This window comes from Salvelinus namaycush, chromosome 7, assembly GCF_016432855.1.
Source record: "Salvelinus namaycush isolate Seneca chromosome 7, SaNama_1.0, whole genome shotgun sequence".
NCBI lineage: Eukaryota > Metazoa > Chordata > Actinopteri > Salmoniformes > Salmonidae > Salvelinus > Salvelinus namaycush.
The window spans coordinates 29,919,059-29,938,966 of NC_052313.1; the positions used below are offsets into that span (position 1 = coordinate 29,919,059).

The 19,908-nt window shown below is 41.9% G+C and overlaps 1 protein-coding gene across 1 annotated transcript; it reads left to right on the forward strand.

The window, feature by feature from the left end:
• Nucleotides 1-789: 789 nt before the first annotated feature.
• On the forward strand, nt 790-18,182 carry LOC120051186 (enoyl-CoA delta isomerase 2-like). Its single transcript, XM_038997914.1, has 10 exons — nt 790-922; nt 1,930-2,092; nt 8,505-8,603; nt 9,341-9,523; nt 9,842-9,911; nt 10,243-10,345; nt 10,458-10,578; nt 12,517-12,606; nt 12,853-12,996; nt 17,197-18,182. The coding sequence occupies exons 1-10, from the start codon at nt 879-881 to the stop codon at nt 17,350-17,352; spliced, it is 1,173 nt and encodes a 390-aa protein (XP_038853842.1). The 5' UTR covers nt 790-878; the 3' UTR covers nt 17,353-18,182.
• Nucleotides 18,183-19,908: the final 1,726 nt, after the last annotated feature.

The window sequence follows — 19,908 nt, forward strand, 5'->3', positions numbered from 1 at the left end:
AAGTTTGCATGTGTGGTTCCCAACATGAAGCATGGAGGAGGATGTGTGATGATGTGGGGGTGCATTGCTGTTAACACTGTCAGGGATTTATTTAGAATTCAAGGAACTCTTAACCAGCATGTTTACCACATCATTCTGCAGCGATATGACATCCCATATGGTTTGTGTTTTTAGTGGAACTATCATTTGTTTTTCAACAGGACAATGACCAACACACCTCCAGGCTGTGTAAGAGCTATTTGACCAAGAAGGAGAGTGATGGAGTGCTGCATCAGGTGACCTGGCCTCCACAATCACCCAACCTCAACCCAATTGAGATGGTTTGGGTGAGTTGGACCGCAGAGTGAAGGAAAAGCAGCCAACAAGTGCTCAGCATATGTGGGAACTCCTTCAAGACTGTTGGAAAAGCATTCCAGGTGAAGCTGGTTGAGAGAATGCCAAGAGTGTGCAAAACTGTCAAGGCGAGGGGTGGCTACTTTGAAGAATTTGTTTAATAGTTTTTTGGGTACTACATGATTCCATATGTGTTATTTCATAGTTTTGATGTCATCACTATTATTAAAAAATGTTTAAAATAATAAAAATAAAGAAAAACCCTTGAATGAGTAGGTGTGTCCAAACATTTGACTGGTACTGTATATAACTCCGTGGTGAATGATTTGCGCAAGGCTCCCCAGTCCCCACGGTCATCACCTGAGCAACACGACAACAGCCTGGAACGCACCCTTCATGGAAAGGGTGGTGCAAATGTCTTAGCCAATGGTGAAGGATAACGAAGGTCAAGGGGAGGGTTCAGTTTTGTAAACAGCTAATTCATTTGGCTGGATTGTCTTGAACATCCAAGTTATTGTATTTTGGACTGAAATGACCTAACTGTCATGGCTGTGGCTTTACGCAAAATTTTTCCGTGGCGATTTGTCAGGTAAGATTAACTATAAAGAATACACTCACTTGCAAGGTGGATTTACAGTCATTTAATGTAGCCTATGTTGCACGGATTTGAGGTCAAACCATAGACCGAGTAACAGTAAGTTAGCCTGGCTAACTTAAGTAGATTTTAGTTTAGCTGTTCTGTATGACGGGAGCTAGTTAGTTTAGCTACCGTTATAACAGAGCCTAATCGTCATTGCGAATAGTTATTATTGAATCTTCACCATGCAGTTTTGGCTGGTTGGCACGAGAGTCTGTTAAAACTCTGCCTGTATTTAAAAGGTGTCATGTTCTGCACGAGCTAGGGCTGTCTGTCTTGCTTGGAATGATGTTTAGCTTGCTAGGTTAGCTAAAGTTAGCTGTCGCTCAGCTGTTCAGGGGTGCTTCCGTATCCCTGACGAGAAAAGATTGCAGTCAGAGTCTGCAATTTTTACGTCCAAAATACCACAGTCGACTTCAGTTACAGCAGCAAATGACAATATAAAAACAGGATGTACATGACCTAACATTCCAACGTATCAGCTACCACGAAAAACACTTGCAAGATGACCTGTTGCTAGGATGTGGGGCAAAGGGCATAGCTGGCTGTTGAAAGGCTAGTTACTTAGTTAGCCTTTCAACAGCTAGCTATGCCCTTGGCCCCACATCCAGACGTAGCTAGAATCCGTGAATAAAAACCAGAGGAAAGGTCGCAACTCATTCTTGATGGTCCATCCAATGCTGTCACTACATTGTATCACAAACTGTACTGTAACTCCCAGTACATTATCTTTCGTCCTGATCCTGCTCATATATAATACAACTAATTATTTAGAAAGGCCACTGTAGGTGTTGGATCTAGTTTAATGCCCTCAGCCAAGTTCAGTTCATTTGTGCTTGGCTATTGTATTGAAATAACATTTTATTAAAATAATATTATTTAGTCTTTGTGGCAGTCAGTAATTGTTTTTGAAACCGTACCACTTATGTCACTAATTTGACCTGAAATCATCTCTTCAGGGCAGTCCAAGTCGCACACATTCCCACTCTGAAGCTGCACATGACTGGTTCTATGATGGGGGCGACGGTGGAGCAATTCAATCATGCCAAGAGTCAGATGGGCACGCTGAAGGAAGACCCTGGCAATGAGGCCAAGCTGAAAATCTATGCTCTCTTCAAACAGGTTAGAGGTCATTGTGCTTTAGTCTTAGCTACTTGGCTGTCATGTCTCTGAACATCGAGCAATATTCCCTGTAATCTTTTTCAGTAATGAGCAAATTTCAGGTCTGCTGAGTGCAAACTTTAGTTGTGAAAAATCTGTGTAACTTCTAGTGCGCTTTTACTGTGAACACTGAGGCTGTACCCGCTTTAAGTTACAGTTTTAAGTGGTCAAGTTGGCTACTGTGGCTATTTGATAACGTAGGCCTACCATCAAAAACAGTAAATAAAATGCATCCCATAATATTTTAACAGCTGTTCTATCTAGAGGTCGACCGATTAATCGGAATGGCCAATTAATTAGGGCCGATTTCAAGTTTTCATAACAATCGGAAATCAGTATTTTTGGACACCGATTTGGCCGATTTCTTTTTCATTTTTTTTTTACACCTTTATTCAACTAGGCAAGTCAGTTAAGGACACATTCTTATTTTCAATGACGGCCTAGGAACGGTGGGTTAACTGCCTTGTTCAGGGGCAGAACGACAGATTTTTACCTTGTCAGCTCGGGGATTCAATCTTGCAACCTTACAGTTAACTAGTCCAACGCTCTAACCCAACGCTCTAACCACCTGCTTTACATTGCACTCCACGAGGAGCCTGCCTGTTACGCAAATGCAGTAAGAAGCCATGGTAAGTTGCTAGCTAGCATTAAACTTATCTTATAAAAAAAACAATCAGTCATAATCACTAGTTAACTACACATGGTTGATGATATTACTAGTTTATCTAGCAGTGACCTGTGTTGCATATAATCGATGCGGTGCGCATTCGCGAAAAAGGACTGTCGTTGCTCCAACGTGTACCTAACCATAAACATCAATGCCTTTCTTAAAATCAATACACAGAAGTATATATTTTTAAACCTGCATATTTAGTTAATATTGCCTGCTAACATGAATTTCTTTTAACTAGGGAAATGGTGTCACTTCTCTTGCAACAGAGTCAGGGTATATGCAGCAGTTTGGGCCGCCTGGCTCGTTGCGAACTGTGTGAAGACTATTTCTTCCTAACAAAGACAGCCAACTTCGCCAAACGGGGGATGATTTAACAAAAGCGCATTTACGAAAAAAGCACAATCGTTGCACGACTGTACCTAACCATAAACATCAATGCCTTTCTTAAAATCAATACACAGAAGTATATATTTTAAACCTGCATATTTAGCTAAAAGAAATCCAGGTTAGCAGGAAATATTAACCAGGTGAAATTGTGTCACTTTTCTTGCGTTCATTGCACGCATAGTCAGGGTATATGCAACAGTTTGGGCCGCCTGGCTCGTTGCGAACTAATTTGCCAGAATTTTACGTAATTACGACATAACATTGAAGGTTGTGCAATGTAACAGGAATATTTAGACTTATGGATGCCACCCGTTAGATAAAATACGTAACGGTTCCGTATTTCACTGGAAGAATAAACGTTTTGTTTGAGATGATAGTTTCTGGATTCGACCATATTAATGACCTAAGGTTCGTATTTCTGTGTGTTATTATGTTATAATTAAGTCTATAATTTGATACAGCAGTCTGACTGAGCGATCGTAGGCACCAGCAGGCTCGTAAGCATTCATTCAAACAGCACTTTCGTGCGTTTTGCCAGCAACTCTTCGCAATGCTTCAAGCATTGAGCTGTTTATGACTTCAAGCCTATCAACTCCCGAGATTAGGCTGGTGTAACCGATGTGAAATGGCTAGCTAGTTAGCGGGGTGCGCGCTAATAGTCACTCACTCTGAGACTTGGAGTAGTTGTTCCCCTTGCTCTGCATTGGAAACGCTGCTTCAAGGATGGCTGTTGTCGATGTGTTCCTGGTTCAAGCCCAGGCAGGGGCGAAGAGAGGGACGGAAGCTATACTGTTACACTGGCAATACTAAAGTGCCTATAAGAACATTCAATAGTCAAAGGTATATGAAATACAAATCGTATAGAGAGAAATAGTCCTATAATTCCTATAATAACTACAACCTAAAACTTCTTACCTGGGAATATTGAAGACTCATGTTAAAAGGAACCACCAGCTTTCATATGTTCTGAGCAAGGAACTTAAACGTTAGCTTTCTTACATGGCACATATTGCACTTTTACTTTCTTCTCCAACACTTTGTTTTTGCATTAATTAAACCAAATTGAACATGTTTCATTATTTATTTGAGGCTAAATTGATTTTATTTATGTATTATATTAAGTTAAAATAAGTGTTCATTCAGTATTGTTGGAATTGTCATTATTACATATAAAATAAATAAATCGGCCCATTTAATCAGTATCGGCTTTTTGTGGTCCTCCAATAATCGGTATCGGTATCGGCGTTGAAAAATCATAATCGGTCGACCTCTAGTTCTATCATTCAGCAGCAGCAAATGTGTGGTGTTCAATGTAGGCCTACATTCCATGAGAAAATAACATGCAGGGAGTGACATTAACCTGTTTATCCACATGTCCTTCAGACAAGGTGACTGAAAATGTTGTGTCGTTTGATGCAAGAAACCACGTTACAAAATAAAATGCATTATTATTCCAATACCCTTATTCCAGAGAATCAGACAAATAATGCTACCCTCTGCCTATTGGCTACTTAGCTTATTCAAGACTGTCTTAAAATACAACACTGGCCCTTTTAAGAAATGTAAAAAAGCTTACTCTGATGCGCTATGCCTACAAGCAAATCTCTTGCACAGGTAGTTTTGCATATTAAGTCTTGCATAGTTCATTGTGTTTTTGTATTTTACATTGAACGTGGTTAATATTGCATTGATACGAGCGCAGTTCCCACAGTAGAGCGAAACGTTGATAATGTTAGCTAAAGGGGAAAACTCTTGAAGTTCAATTTTGTGCTTCTCTGCACTGGCTGATATTTCTTCTGCGTAGCTTAGAGGGAACATTGATCAAGAGTATGATAGACAGAAGGGGTGCTCCTTTTTTCTTTTGCTGTGTCACAGTTGTATTGAGTAGCACGCTACTGAAGGAAGCTTTGTGCTTATAGCGGCGGCCCAGTAACTGAAGGGTTGACGATTTCGAATCGCAGGGCTAACAGAAATAATCTTGAGGGTTGCTGGCATCATCTCGGGTGACTCAACTTACTTCAACGGACTCTGTGCGGCTCTTAGGCTGTCTGTGTGTGTGTGTGTGGTCGGGTGCTTGCATGTTTGATGCCTTGTCAGCAAAAATAAGTTTTCATTGTACTGTACATAGCAAATTCTCCAGTGTTAAATCAACACTGAAAGAGGGGGACCCTATAGATACTGGAACCAGTGTTAAATTAACACACTGCTTAGTGTAAAACCTTATTTGAATATTTCCTACAGTGCCTTGTCTTTTGAGTGAATTGTAGAGTTTTACATTCTATAGCTAGAGGACTCCTGATATCTCCAGGAGTGATAAGTATAATTTTTTTTTTTAATCTGTTGTGGTTTAGTACTGTCTTTTTGCTAGCTAGGGTCATCTACTTTAAGTGCTGCCTGTCTTCCCAGTGGCCTACTTGGGGTGTGAACTGCTGACTGCTCATAATATGCAGATTGTTGTTCACACATCAACCAGGATAAATGGGCAGGGCAATTTGTGAATTGTTTTGGTGATCAATGGCTGTATTGGAGGGGGAGTGGTTTCACCTCTCCTAGGCAATTAGTACAGGGATATGTGCTCTCTACCTCTGCTAGGATATTAGCAATTAGTGTTAGTTCTTCAGTCTCCCCTGGTATCTCAGCCGCAGTTGTAAGTGGCGGTTGTATCAGTGGTGGTTTTGTCGCAAAACTAAGACCGTCACCGAAACAAGGACGGTTCTGCCGAGTTGTTCTGCTGAGTTATTCGAGGAAGGAAAGAGAGGAGGTTCTTCACACTACTTTCTCACTTGAGTATCTTACCTAGTTATTTACAGTTTATCTAATTTAGCTATTTTGTAGCTTTTTCTATACCTGTTCGCACCTCTCCCTGTAGGCTTTACAGACCTCCCCATCCCTTGGCTGCAACCCTTATAATTTAGTGTACCCTGAGCGCACAACCCATGTGGAATTCTGGGTCTCTGGCAGCGTTTGGAATTGCTGATCTGCAGTCAAGAATTCTGAGTTCATGGATCACCCTAGAGAACACTGCTACTCCAGCTGCTCGCTCTTCATCTGACTCTGTTTTCTCTCATAGTCCGAGAGCATCTGGTTGTTGTGGTGGTGGCACAAGTCTACTCATTTCTCTTAAGTGGAGATTTTCTCCTTTCTCCCTCTCTCACCTGTCCATCTCATTTGAATTCCACTGTCACTTTTTGCATCCTATGACTCACACTGTCCCCTTTCCTCCCGGCTGGCTTGGCCCTCCCCTCCTGATCCGTGACTGATTGTGAGCTTACTGAACAGGGGCAGCTGAGTGAAAATGGAGAAAACTAAACTTCCGGAGGACCTATCATCCTTTCACTCCCTCCTCTCTACCTTCTCTTCCTCTGTATCCACTGCTAAAAGCCTCTTTCTACCACTCTAAATTTCAAGCTTCTGCCTCTAACCCTAAACTCTTTTTGACCTTCTCCAACCCCTCCCTCTCTGCGGACGACTTTGTCAATCACTTTGCGGACAAAAAGGTTGACGACATTCGCTACTCATTCACTCAGCCTATTGAGTCCACTGGTCTCACTTACACAGAACCACCCTAAACCTTGACTTCTTTCTCCCCTCTATCTCCAGATGACATCCTGCAACTAGTGAGGTCTGGCCACCCGACAACCTGCCCGCTCGACCCTATCCTCTCCTCCCTTCTCCAGACCATCTCTTGAGACCTTCCCCCATTCATCACTTCCCTCATTCCTCACTTCCCTAATCAACTCATCCCTGACCACTGGCTGTGTTCCCTCTGCCTTCAAAGTGGTCCTAGTTGCTCCCCTCCTCAAGAACCCAACACTGGACTCATCTGACGTCAAAAACTATAGACCTGTATCCCTTCTTTCTTTTCTTTACAAAACACTTGAGCATACTGTCTCTGATGAACTTTCTTGTTATCTCTCTCAGAACGAACATCTTGACCCTAACCAGGCAGGCTTCAAGACCGGTCACTTAAACGAGACTGCTCTTCTCTGTCACGGAGGCTCTCAGCACTGCCAAAGCTGACTCGCTCTCCTCTATTCTCATCCTCCTAGATCTTTCCGGTGCCTTTGACACTGTGAACCATCTGATCCTCCTCTCCACCCTCTGAGCTGGGTGTCTCATGCTATGCACACTCTTGGATTGTATCCTACCTGGCAGGCTGCTCCTAACAGGTGATGTGGAGAGGATCTGTGTCTGCACCACGTACTCTCAATACTGGCGTCCCCCAGGGCTGAGTTTTAGGCCCCCTCTTCTCTCTATACACCAAGATACTCAGCTCTTTCATATCCTCACATGGTCTCTCCTATCATTGCTATGCAGATGACACTCAACTGCTTTTCTCCATGCGTATTTGAGCTGTTCTTGCCATAATATGGAATTGGTCTTTTACCGCCCCTACCTTGTCACAACTGATTGGCTCAAACTCATTAAGAAGGAAATAAATTCCACAAATTAACTTATTAACAAGGCACACCTGTTAATTCAAATGCATTCCAGGTGACTACCTCATGGAGCTTGTTGAGAGAATGCCAAGAGTGTGCAAAGCTGTCATTAAGGCAAAGGGTGGCTATTTTGAAGAATCTCAAATATAAAATATATTTTGATTCACTTTTTTTGTGTGGCTATTACATGATTCCATGTGTTATTTAATAGTTTTGATGTCTTCAGTATTATTCTACAATGTAGAAAATAGTAAAAATAAAGAAAAACCCTGGAATGAGTAGGTGTCTAAACTTTTGACTGATACTGTACACATTACTTCAATTAGCTTGACTAACCTGGATCCACGCACATTGACTCGGTACCGGTACCCTCTGTATACTGTACATAGCCTCGTTATTGTTACTTAATTTTTTTTAAATTTAGTCAATTTTTTCTTAACTGCATTGTTGGTTAAGGGCTTGTAAGTAAGCATTTCACAGTAAGGTCTACACCTGTTGTATTCGGCGCATGTGACAAATAACATTTGATTTGACTTGGTGAAGTCCATAGGTCCTAAAAAATTGTGAATGCAATAACCATGCTTCTGTCACTCACTAACACATAGTCATTGGTGGTAACTAGAATTCATTTGCAAGGATTTAACACTGGATAATTTGCTGTGTATGTTTTCATGATTGGAAAGCTATCCAAGGTATCACCCCCTGTTTCAGTCTGTTTTCTTCCATCTGATATCTAATGAAAATGACCTAGATTGTTAACCTGTCAGAGTTCATGAAGGAGACAGGACAAGTAAAGTAAGCCCTTAAAGTGTACCAGAGACACCGGCTGTATCTCATTTCAGTATCTCCTCTTCTCTCTTTGGTGTCTTACTAGGCTACTCAGGGACCCTGTAACACCCCAAAGCCAGGGATGCTTGACTTTGTCGGCAAGGCCAAATGGGATGCCTGGAAGTCTCTGGGTTCTGTATCTCAGGTAATCTACATTCCAACATTGCATATACACTGAGTATACAAAACATTATTTTTATTACATAGACTGACCAGGTGAATCCAGGTGAAATCTATGATCCCTTATTGATGTCACTTATTAAATCCACTTCAATCAGTGTGGATGAAAGGGAGGAGACTGGTTAAAGAAGGATTTTTAAGCCTTGAGACAATTGAGATGGATTATGAATGTGTGCCTTTTCAGACTAGGCAAGAGAAAAGATTTGTCTTTGAACCGGGTATGGTAGTAGGTGCCAGGCGCATCGGTTTATGTGTCAAGAACTGCAACTCTGCTGAGTTTTTCACCCTCAACAGTTTCCTGTGTGTATCAAGAATGGTCCACCACCCAAAGGACATCCAGCCAACTTGACACAACTGTGGAAAGCATTGGAGTCAACATGGTTCAGCATCCCTGTGGAACTCAGTGTACAGAACACCACTGTCATACATCTTTTATTAAGATACCCATTTGTCCATTTTAAGACTATTCTTCCCTAGTTTATTAAAAACAACAAACACACGACCTGCGAGCAATTTCAAACAGACAAAAATGATAGTAGTTAAACAAAACATATTAGAATCAGCCATTCTTACTGAATGCCAATATAAGAACACTAAAAACTCAGTTGTCATCACGATGTGGAGATGTGCCATTGTCTTCACACAATGAAATTGACAGACAGGAATTAATACACTGTACATCTCCTTTTTCCTTCCTCTCAGGAGGATGCCAGACAGCAGTATGTGGACCTGATCGATTCTCTGCTGGCTGCTGAGGGGCCTGCGGTAGCCGCACAGCCCACTGGGAGCGCTGCTACCTTTGAGACGCTGCTGGTCTCCACGGAGGACAACATGACCACTATCCGCCTCAACAGGCCACAGAAGAAAAACGCCATCACCGTGGAGGTATTTCAAATGCATACATTCATTAAGCATTAGTGTCATAGTCTATTTGCCGCCGCCCAACATCAGCGGCAGTCTAAACAGCAGACATATTTTGTAGATGGGTTTCACAGTTGTAAGTACTACATACCAATGTGGAGCCTTAGGATACTCTATGGTTAAGTGTTACTGACGTTGTGATATGGTTTTGTGTTTAATCAATGAAATGCCTTGTCATAGTGAGCGATTTTACTTACTGTCTATGAGAAGAGCAATTACTAACATCCCAAATATCCAGTTCTTCAATTCTGTTATTTCAATTGTTTCCCTCTTGATATCCAGATGTACAACGAGGTCATCAAGGCTTTGGAGCAAGCTGGCAAAGATGACTCTGTCATTACTGTAATCACAGGTAGAGTCAAACCAACCAATTTCTCCAATGGAAGTTATGAGTGACCTTTAATACAGTTGAAGAGAGTATCAGTGATATGAATATGCACTATTTTGCCCGCCCAGAAATTAAACATTAGGAATAAAGAAAAGCCAGCACACACTATATTACAGAGTTTATTATGGTGCAGGAGAAAAGCATGTGGGAGCAAGATTTACTGTGTGCAGGCTTTTCTTTCTCTAGACCTCCAAGGCTTTGCCGTGATACAGTAACGTGCACTGCTCCAGTCTTCTCACTTGCTCTACGTGGCTCTCCCTAATTGACGAAAGCTGTTCTTGTTCACCCCCTCAAGGTAGTGGAGACTTCTACTGCAGTGGCAATGACCTGACAAACTTCACCAAAATCCCGGAGGGCGGAATCGAGCAGATGGCAAAGAATGCAGGCGAGTTGCTAAGGTAACGACTTACCCAAGAGGAGCAGGCAAAGGTTTACCTTGAAAGAACCTTTTTCCTAACGCGGTTGATATCATCTGTTGACAAATCAGTGTGCGTGTGCGTGTGTGTGCAGGGAGTTTGTCAAAGCGTTCATCGACTTCCCTAAGCCCCTGATTGCAGTGGTCAATGGTCCGGCTGTGGGCGTGTCTGTCACTCTACTGGGCCTGTTCGAGATTGTCTATGCCACAGAGAGGGTAAGGTGCTTTGTCATGTCCACTCAATGCTGGCTAAGAACAGATTTATATTGTTGACCGATTATGATTTTTCACCGCCGATACCGATTTATTGGAGGACCAAAAAAAGCCGATACCGATTTCTCGGCTGTTTTTTTTTTTTATATATGTATTTGTAATAAATGACAATTACAACAATACTGAATTAACAATGAACACTTATTTTAACTTAATACATAAATAAAATAAATTTAGTCTCAAATAAATAATGAAACATGTTCAATTTGGTTTATATAAAGCAAAAACACAGTGTTGGAGAAGTAAAAGTGCAATATGTGCCATGTAAAAAAAACTAACATTTAAGTTCCTTGCTCAGAACATGAGAACATATGAAAGCCGGTGGTTCCTTTTAACATGAGTCTTCAATATTCCCAGTTAAGAAGTTTTAGGTTGTAGTTATTATAGGACTATTTCTCTACCATTTGTATTTCATATACATTTGACTATTGGATGTTCTTATAGGCACTATAGTATTGCCAGCCTAATCTCGGGAGTTGATAGGCTTGAAGTCATAAACAGCGCTGTGCTTCAAGCATTGCTAAGAGCTGCTGTTTGAATGAATCCGTGTGAGCCTGCTGCTGCCTACCACCGCTCAGTCAGACTGCTCTATCAAATATCAAATCATATATTTCATTATAATATAATAAACACACAAATACGAGCCTTTGGTCATTAATATGATCAAATCCGGAAACTATCATTTCGAAAACAAAACGTTTATTCTTTCAGTGAAATACGGAACCGTTCCGTATTTTATCGAACGGGTGGTAACCCTAAGTTTAAATATTACTGTTACATTGCACAACCTTTGATGTAATGTCATAATTATGTACAATTCTGGCAAATTAATTACAGTCTTTGTTAGAAATAAATGGCCTTTCAACAGTTCGCAACGAGCCAGGCTGCCCAAACTGCTGCATATACCCTGATTCTGCTTGCACTGAACGCAAGAGAAGTGACACAATTTTCTTAGTTATTATTGCCTGTTAACATTAATTTATTTTAACTACATATGCAGGTTTAAAAATATATACTTGTGTATTGATTTTAAGAAAGGCATTGATGTTCATTGTTAGGTACATTATTGCAACGATTGTGCTTTTTTCGCAAATGCGCTTTTGTTAAATCATCACCCGTTTGGCGAAGTTGAAGTAGGCTGTGATTCGATGGTAAATTAACAGGCACCGCTTTGATTATATGCAACGCAGAACAAGCTAGTTAACCTAGTAATATCATCAACCACGTGTAGTTAACTAGTGATTATGTTAAGATTGATTGTTTTTTTTAATAAGATAAGTTTAATGCTAGCTAGCAACTTACCTTGGCTCCTTGCAGCCACAAGGTCCTTTTGATGCTGCACTCGCGTAACAGGTGGTCAGCCTGCCACGTAGTCTCCTCGTGGATTGCAATGTAATCATCCATAATCGGCGTCCAAAAAGGTTGATTACTGATTGTTATAAGAACTTGAAATCGGCCCTAATTAATCGGCCATGCCGATCGGTCGACCTCTAATCTCTATACATGTCTGTTAGTTGATAATACGATATTAGCATTGTTTTATATCAGGGTTGGGGTCAATTTCAATTCGGAAAGTAAACCCAATTCCAAATGTTCCTCATTGAAAAGCATTGAAGATAATTGAAATTTCAGTGTATTTCCTGATTTGCTTGGAATTGACCCCAAACCTGGTTTCCAACTACACTCCTGGAGAGATACTGGGTCCCCAGGCTTTTGTTCCTGCCCACCAGCACTAATATAACTGCTAAGCTTGGTCACGATTGTTGTGACCACTAGTGCACTACCCATGCCACTACGTCCACATTGCCATTCTCCACTTGCATTGCAGTAAGACGGTGGGGGTTTTCCTGCCTAACGTATGCTTCTTCCACCTCCTGACAGGCTACATTCCACACCCCCTTCAGCCAGCTGGGACAGAGCCCAGAAGGCTGCTCCTCCTACACCTTCCCTAAAATGATGGGCAATGCAAAGGTATGGATGCATGGAACCTTGTTATTTTGCTGCAAATGTTGCACTACATAGAGGGGTATTCTCAGGCAGTTATCTTCTCAGTTTCCCTGTTTCTAACATCAATGCATGATTGATGCAAAAACGGCAAAGTTTCAGATATGGATCAAATATTTTTTTTATACTTCTGTATTTTATTTGAATGTATTTAATTTGCAATTGGAATTGAATGAAATTACACGAATAGACATTGCCATGCTCTGTGACTAGGCCAGTGAGATGCTGCTGTTCAACAAGAAGCTGACTGCCGTCCAAGCGTGTGCCCAGGGCCTGGTGACCGAGGTCTTCCCTGACAGCAGCTTCCAGACTGAGGTGGCCACCAGACTCAAGGCCTACGCCAAGCTGCCCAGAAATGTGAGTCAAAGCCCCAGTAAATGTTGAATGTCAGACGTTTGAAACGTTTGTGCATTTTGTGGAATGTATTCCTCAATATTCCTGGAACGTATCAATATTGATGAAAGCTGGTTGTATTTTACAGAACTTCCTTTTGAATGTTCCAGGAATTTTGAATGATGTATTATATTATTGGCCGTAGTTGCGCTTCCGTGGACCGGAGGGCGCCAAATCGTGCAAATTGAAGGTCATTCACACATTTTTCAACAAGTCCAAAGCTGATCTGATGGACAGCGCAGTTGAATTTTCAAAACTGTCACTAATATATGATATGGCCGTATATATCTAGACCACAATATTACATAATCGCTAACATCAGCAGAGAAAATGTTACAGGAATGCGTCATTAAGTCTGGATGGCAATGATGGCAAGGCTACAATATTTGCACAATTGGCAGGGAGTTAGACAACTGGGCCATTGTATAATGCTTGAAGATTGTTTTGCTTCAGATCAGTAGAAGAGCTGAGCCTAAAATTGTTTGTCATGCATGCCAAAATAGATTTAATCTCACAGTAAGCCTTTGATTCTGCTTTGTGACAAACTGTGCTGTTGTTTAGGGTGTATCATTCCCTTATTATTGTTACTATTGGGCGAGGCATAACCAATACACAATGTAAATGTATACAAATAATTCATTAAGTCGCAGGTTTGATGCCCTCATTGCATGCAAAAATAAACAAATTAAAAAAGATCGGATTTTTCCGGACCCCTTATCCCGGGGGCTGAAGGTCCTGTAGCTTCTCTACTTAACGCACCGTCTCTGCTCTACTCGTAGAGAACAGGCTACTCGGGTGAATGGTGCTTGTTTAATAAAGTTAGATCAAAACTGAATCAATGTCTGCAAGATCACATTATGATAGTATTGTACATAATCAAAAATAATAGCATAGTAAAATGTTACTGTAAGACAAACACCATCTAATTTCTTAGGAGATTTTAGGATGATTTAGCAAATGGTCGCATTTTACCTTCATGCAGCCACAACTCAACAGCGTGCGCCACTAGGCAAAATACAGTTGAAGTCGGAAGTTTACATACACGAAGGTTGGAGTCATTAACTCGTTTTTCAACCACTCCACACGTTTCTTGTTAACAAACTGTAGTTTTGGCAAGTCGGTTAGGACATTTACTTTGTGCATGACAAGTAATTTTCCAACAATTGTTTAAAGACAGATGATTTCACTTATAATTCACTGCATCACAATTCCAGTGGGTCAGAAGTTTACATACACTAAGTTGACTGCCTTTAAACAGCTTGGAAAATTACAGAAAATGGTGTCATGGCTTTAGCCTAACAGAAGCTTCTAATTGACATCATTTGAGTCAATTGGAGGTGTACCTGTGGATGTATTTCAAGGCCTACCTTCAAATTCAGAGCCTCTTTGCTTGACATCAAAAGAAATCAGCCAAGACCTCAGAAAAAAATTCTAGACCTCCACAAGTCTGGTTCATCCTTGGGAGCAATTTCCAAATGCCTGAAGGTACCGCGTTCATCTGTACAAACAATAGTACGCAAGTATAAACACCGTGGGACCACGCAGTCGTTATACCGCTCAGGAAGGAGACGCGTTCTGTCTCCTAGAGATGAATGTACTTTGATGCAAAAAGTGCAAATCAATCCCAGAACAGCAAAGGACCTTGTGAAGATGCTGGAGGAAACCGGTACAAAAGTATCTATATCCACAGTAAAACGAGTCCTATATCGACATAACCTGAAAGGCCGCTCAGCAAGGAAGATGCCACTGCTCCAAAACCGCCATAATAAAGACAGACTACGGTTTGCAGCTGCACATGGGGACAAAGATCGTAACTTTTTGAAGAAATGTCCTCTGGTCTGATGAAACAAAAATATAATTGTTTGGCCATAATGACCGTCATTATGTTTGGAGGAAAAAGGTGGAGCTTGCAAGCCGAAGAACACCATCCCAACCGGGAAGCACCGGGAAGCATCATGTTGTGTGGGTGATTTGCTGCAGGGCGGACTGGTGCACTTCATAAAATAGATGGCATCATGAGGCAGGACAATTCTGTGGATATATTGAAGCAACATCTCAAGACATCACTCAGGAAGTTAAAGCTTGGTCGCAAATGGGTCTTCCAAATGGACAATGACCCCAAGCATACTTCCAAAGTTGTGGCAAAATGGCTTTAAGGACAACAAAGTCAAGGTATTGGAGTGGCCATCACAAAGCCCTGACCTCAATCCTACAGAAAATTTGTGGGCAGAACTGAAAAAGCGTGTGTGAGCAAGGAGGCCTACAAACCTGACTCAGTTACACTAGCCCTGTCAGGAGGAATGGGCCAAAAGTCACCCAACTTATTGTGGGAAGCTTGTGGAAGGCTACCCTAAACGTTTGACCCAGGGGAAACATCTATTTAATCAATTTTAGAATAAGACTGTAATGTAACAAAATGTGGAAAAGTCAAGGGGTCTGAATACTTTTGAATGCACAGTATATTTCCGGAGCTTTCTTATATCTCCTAGATATAGGACAGACTCTTCAAGAGCTTGTTTCTTATGATTTTTGTTTTTGCCCATTATGAATGTGTTATTCACTGCATTTCTCTGGGCTATAGTAGTAAAGGCTAAATTCAATATTATATCAAATCATTTGTTCATATTTTTTTGTACCTAAATCAGTCCTTAATTCATAGTATGACCATCTTAAAATAATTCTCCATTACACCAGCCCTGTCAGGAGTAATGGACCAAAATTCACCCAACTTATTGTGGGAAGCTTGCGGAAGGCTACTCGAAACGTTTGACCGAAGTTAAACAATGTAAAGGCAATGCTACCAAATACTAATTGAGTGTATGTAAACGTCTGACCCACTGGGAATGTGTGGAAAGAAATAAAAGCTGAAATAAATTGTTCCCTCTACTATTATTCTGACATTTCACATTCTTAAAATGAAGTGGAGCTCCTAACTAACATAAGACAGGGCATTTTTACTAGGGTTAAATGTCAGGAATTGTGAAACTGAGTTTAAATGCATTTGGCTCAGGTGCATGTAAACTTCCGACTTCAACTGTGTGCTTTGATTGAAACAGAAACACAGGTAAGCTACGGTTACCACCATTGTCTCTAAATTTGCCTCACTGTAGGCCCACATCATTCATAACAACACTGTACATGACTAAGAAGATCTAAACACATTCCCATGAAACTCAACCTAAAAGACAGAGCTGCTCTTCCTTCCGCGGAAGGCCTGCCCACTCCAAGAGCTCTCCATTCCAACCTCTCCACAGTGTCCCCTTCCCAGAGTGCAAAGAACGTTGGCTTGCCCCTGGACAACACCCTGTCGTTCTCTGCAAACATCAAGCAGTGACTCGTTCGTGCTCTACAACATCCGTGGAGTACAATCTTTTAACACAGGAAGTGGCGCAGGTCCTAATGTCTTGTCCTGTTTAGACTACTGCAACTCGCTTTTGGCTGGCCTCCCCGCTTGTGCCATCAAACCCCTGCAACTTATCCAGAACGACGCAGCCCGCCTGGTGTTCAACCTTCCCAAGTTCTCCCATGTCACCCCGCTCCTCTGCGCACTCCACTGGCTTCCAGCCGAAGCTCGCGTCCACTATAAGACCATGGTGCTTACCTTCGGAGCAGTAAGGGGAACTTCCACTCCATACTTTCGGGCTATGCGCAAAATCCTACACGCCAACCTGAGCTCTCCGTGCTGCCACCCCCGGTCTCTTGGCCATCCCAGTCAAAGCTCAGCTGACGCTCTTATCAAGACTGATATGTGGTTGTCTCACCTAGCCATCTTAAGATGAATGCACTAACTGTAAGACACTCTGGATAAGAGCATCTGCTAAATGACTTAAATGTTAATGTAAACTGAGATCAAATGGTTTTCATGCAGATGCTGCATGGACGTTTCACCAGTGAAACTTGAATTATAATTCACGATTTGAAAGTGAGAAATGTGAAGGGAGGGTGACCGTAACACTTTGTCCATAAAGTAGAGGTAAAGAAACACATGCAGAATATGATACAGATCTTTCTAGGGTGTCCAGGGGGGGCAGAACGGGGCGGCTACCTACGGGATCCGCATGATACCAAAGACACATTTCCGCATTTTGTATGGACATTAAAGTTTTTCTAATCCTATCTATTTGACCTCTACTTTCTTCCCATGGCTGTTCCCTGGCTGCCCAGTCCCTAGCCCTGTCCAAACAACTGATCCGTGGGACAGAGAAGGAACATCTCCACACTGTCAACGACCAGGAGGTGGAGCGCCTGGTGGAGCGCTGGCTCTCAGACGAGTGCATGCAGGCCATCATGAGCTTCTTCCAGGCTAAGGCTAAGCTGTGAGGAGGTCCTCCCACAGAGACCCACAGACAGATCACCTAACCAGAGTCATGCTCATTAGGTATCAATCGGGGGAAAAAATAGACCGACACACGCTCATTTACGTTTTCGTTGTAAAACATTTGAAAATGTATTATGTTATGTGCCCTAATGAGCATGACCCACATCACACCAACCTGTACCCCCCCCCCCCCTCTTTTCCTCTGCTAGTACAGCTCCAGCCTAGATTCACTAACCTGTAAGAAGAGATGTCAATGGGATAAAGCCTGTAACCATGCTGAGCCTTGAGCTGATGCCTTTTTTCAGATGGTTTTGTAAATTAATTATAATATTAGTATTGTTATTGTACCGTATGAACACCCAACATCCTGTTCTGTAGATTTTTAACTGTTGATCTTGATTGTTTTGCAATTAACATATCTGGGCATTCCATGTTTTGAAACACCAGTGAAGTTAACTGCCAAAATAAAGGAAACGCCATCATAAAGTGCCTTAATAGGGCGTAGGGTCATTAACTCAGCAAACACACCTGTGTGGAAGCACCTGCTTTCAATATACTTTGTATCCCTCATTTATGCAAGTGTTTCCATTATTTTGGCAGTTACCTGTAACTTACATGGACTAAGCTTCCAAGAGGTGCATATGGTAAATTGAAGGTGGGTAGTGCCTTACAGTCCAAAAAACTGAGCTGAGCAAAGAGGATTGTGTTTTGCACTGTCCAATGGTAATTTATATGCACTCAAAAGTATTCTTGGAGATGGCATCATTGTTTCACACATCTATATCTGTTTGATTACAGTAATAAATACATTTTGGAGCAAAAAAAATGTCAATGTGTCTTTTTGTCAAACTTATTTGACAAAAGGATGATTATGATGGTGACGGGTTGTAGGATAGTTCTGCCATTTCACTTAGTATCCTGTAGAGGGCGGACTGCACCAAAAAACAACTGCAACAGCTCTGCAGCCTTCATGCCAGCAATTTTTAGATGGTTCATCTTTCAAATGAATAGGGACAAAGGACGATTAGTTGCTAATTGTATACATAACATTTTGGTTTGAATGTAAGTATACTTAAGACATGTTTTAATATTATATAATTTATCTCATGAAACCTGTATTCTTTTGCTCATTGGTATGGGGAGGTGTACCCCTGTGTCCAATGAGCTGAATTCAGGACAGTATTTCTGTCCATTTGGAGTGGCCTCTTTTGGCCCAAGGGCACCCCAGAGGCACATTCCAGTACTACTTCTATTCACACCATCTGCACTAGATGACATAGGTCCTCTATCCTTGGATAAGGTTTGACAGGCCAACGCAGTAGATCTCAAGGCAGGAATGATGAGTTAATTTTCCTCTTGCATGACGTTTCAGACCAACACAACTGGGACGAGGGAAATATATTATCACGTCATCCACTGATGGGCCCCCACACTGGGCTGTCACTAACCCACTTAGGGGCCCTGCTTTGCATGTTACACCTGGTTTGCTTACCCTTTCCCTGACCGATAGCAGCTAGGCCTACATAACAACGTGTTTTTGCCAAGCAAAACACTTGTAGCGATAAAGTGGTCCCCAAAGGTTACCTTTCCAATCTGTGGGCTGAACATTCAAATGGCTGTGAATGTATATGGAACGTGATAGGTTGGATGAACCACTAGTATAACATAGGCCTACAGTTTGAATTACGACATACTAGACTTGGGTATTTAGAATAGTCTAAATTCAAACAAGGATGGCTGTGAGGTTGTACCACACTACCACCTTTCGCCAGTTGCTTTGAATAGCTAAGCCTGTTCAAGTAAATCAGTGGTGTTAGACAAAGAATGATGTTGACTCATTTGATTATATTCAAACGCCATCAGCACTGAACAAACCTAGCAAGGAGATTAGAAATCCCACAGTGAACCGACATTGAGGAAGCAATGAAGTTGAGTAGATGTATAGAATAGCCTAGATATAGCCAGGGAAAGAACATTTGCAGTGATATGTTTTCACTGTCACCGGCCGTGATGCGGCACGCAGCTCTTGGAGGTCATTAGCAGTACGTGAGCATTGTCACTGAAAGGCAGTTGTTGAAACACCAGTCTCCTTTGTTCAGGGAAATAACCACTCTTTATCTCCCAACTTTCCTCTCCGGGCACTGAGCGCCCCTTCACGGTTAGGCTACGCTTCACCTACCGCCCTCTCAGACGCTCCATCCAACCAAATGCTGGCATTTCCAGAAGTGGCTGGGCAATAACGCTGATAATGTTCCCCTGACGCCACAGTGCGAGGCCCACACCCACTAAATTTTGAATGGTGCTCTTGGCGCTGCGACCCAGGCCAGTGTCCCCAAGGACAGGAGGATGGGAAGGATTATACCAGTATGAGATTTTTGGGGAAAAAAGTGAGGGAGAGTTAAAAGCTAGACGGCAGCTCCCTTGTCGTTGAATCATCTGTGTTTCAGTGGGTAGGGCCCAGTATAATGGATTTTTGTGGTAGAATGTGCAAGGCGACCATCGGGCCCCGACGGATCTACAGCTGCTGTGAGACGAAGTCGCATCGAAAAGACATCCGA